We start from the raw sequence: 2,215 nt of genomic DNA, 5'->3' as shown, positions 1-2,215 counted from the left end.
TCAATAACTAATTTAAACCAGACGACGTGTTAGCGATGACAACATCTACGTATTGAATAGATTATTGGCTGATGAAGTTTTTATTTTAATCTGTCCAATAATATCATGGCAGCCGATAAATCACATGAATCGACCAATGACTTCAGACTCCTGAGACGCTGCAGAGCCGTTAGCTTAGCTAAACAAAAAAGCTAATGGACGCTAACACAACATGTCTGATCAAATCATGAATCCCAAAAATGTAAGTATTAATTTAGCAGAAAACCTAAAGTAAAACTCAGTCGACATTTGTGCCCTAAGGTCAGGGGTCACTCACTTCAGCTCCAGGATGGTCCGGGTGTATCCGTCGGGATGGACCCTGCGAATGAAGTTGAAGTCCCCCACGTAGAGGGAGCCGTCGGGGCCGTTCGCCAGGGCGATGGGCGCAAACAGCATCATGTCCCGGGCTGGGCCGTTGCAGCTCGGACCGCAGGGGACGCTCCGGTAGAAGCCGTTCCCCATCACGGTGCTGATCACAGGGGGCTGCTGGGAGAGGAAGACGTTCTCGCCGTTCCCTTTGTGAAGGATCGCTTTGGAGAAAGAAACGGAACGAACGGGTTTGAGTCGACGCCAGAAGTTGAACACAAAATCTTTTTATACCAGATCTTTGGGGTTAATGTGGTGTACTTCAACCTAGGGGTCGGGACCCCATGTAAGGTCGCATAGAATCCAAATGGGGTCGCTTGAAATGATGCCGCTTTGGGGGTCACAGACCACCTATTGAACAACTGATTTTAGACCTAAGTTGTTGTTTGAGTTAAAAAAACAAAAACTAAAAAAATCTGATTATTGTAGTTGAAGTGCAGTGACCAGGGCGCCCTCTCTGGGCTGAGTGTGTGTATTTCGTCTGTGTATTTCAGCCCAAAAACAAAGACAAAGAGTGGGAGAGACAGATGAACTCATTAATGGAACCTGGGAGTCGTTTATGAAAACCCAGAGTAGAACAAACCCCACATCCAGCTCCGAACGCTTCACTAATGCAAAAAAAAAAAAAAAACCCAGACAGCAGCTCCGAACGCTTCACACACCTGCCACTAGTCATCTGTGGAAAACCCCACACCTTACAGACATGAAGGACATTTTAGTTTTTTGTCCTGGAATCATCCAGAAATTATACTGTTTTTATAAAGCTCATGAATATTCAGGAGAACTTAATGAGCTTCTCCTGCTTCACCACAGAGAGAGAGAGAGAGAGAGAGACATAGAAGCAAAGCAGGAGAAATGGTTGAACTCACAGTTTGTAAAATGCAGTTATTTGTTGAAGCAGAACAGCAAAAAAAAATCTGTTTTTTCACCCGTACACTTTGACAGAGCTGTGATTAAAACGGTGAAAAATGTGAAATACACTGTACAGATATACAGTATTACAGTATTACTGTGTATGTGTACTATATATATATATATATATAGCTGTGGCTGTGGATTGTCTTCTGATCGAGAACGTGCTGCCGTGCGGTTGTCAGTGGTCATGTGACTCTCTGTGTTCATGTAATGGAACCACACGCTCTCCTGCGACGGTGGATCTCATTCCAGAGCCAATTTAAATGTCCTTAATTAAACCCTAATGTGTGTTTAATGTATGTAAGGGAGTTAAACACTCATCCCTGTTTGTGTTCATTGTGTGGACTCGTGTTTAACCGGCTGTGGGATATTAAACTGCTGTTTTATTGTTGATCTGTTGTTGGAATGAATGAACTGGGCGACAACACCACGACAGCGATGCTACAGTACTACTGCAGTACTGCAGTACTGCCTGTAGTAGTACTGTAGGAAACAGCGGTAACTGTGGATAAACGGGCCGGTCCGTGTGGTCTGGACCGACCCGGGTCAGTTTGTCTCCGTGCTCTCGTGTCTTTTTTTAGTGCTGTCCTAGAACTTTCCGTGTGCTGACTGCCTCTGGGCTGAACACGCGCTGCCAAAAGGTGGCAGCACACAAACATCCTGACCTCTGTGACGTTTGGTGATTAAAAAAAAGAGTGTGGCTTTTTTACATTTTAATTTGAGAATTGTTGTTTTTTATTGTTGAAAAAATCTTAAATGGAATTGTTACTTGATTTTTATTTATTTTATTTTTTTTAAATAATGAATTGTTGTTTTTTATTGTTCATTCCTCATCGAAACACTGCAGTGAAACGATCTACCCAAAACACAAAAGGAAAAAAAAAAAAAAAAAAAA

General features: G+C 42.8%; 1 protein-coding gene across 1 annotated transcript in view; it reads right to left on the bottom strand.

The window, feature by feature from the left end:
• tenm1 (teneurin transmembrane protein 1) overlaps positions 1–2,215 on the bottom strand; it is a gene marked incomplete at its 5' end in the record, with an annotated part of 89,066 nt that overhangs the window by 48,611 nt on the left and 38,240 nt on the right. Inside the window, one exon of the mRNA XM_025063370.1 lies at positions 317–629. Within this exon, the coding sequence (XP_024919138.1) occupies positions 317–629 (313 nt within the window). The remainder of the gene's footprint in view (positions 1–316; positions 630–2,215) is intronic.

The sequence above is a fragment of the Cynoglossus semilaevis genome, chromosome 15 (assembly GCF_000523025.1).
Source record: "Cynoglossus semilaevis isolate Cse_v1.0 chromosome 15, Cse_v1.0, whole genome shotgun sequence".
In the NCBI taxonomy this organism is placed as follows: Eukaryota; Metazoa; Chordata; class Actinopteri; order Pleuronectiformes; family Cynoglossidae; genus Cynoglossus; species Cynoglossus semilaevis.
The sequence above is the reverse complement of the archived record's forward strand: the minus strand, read 5'-3'. Positions and strand labels throughout refer to the sequence as shown.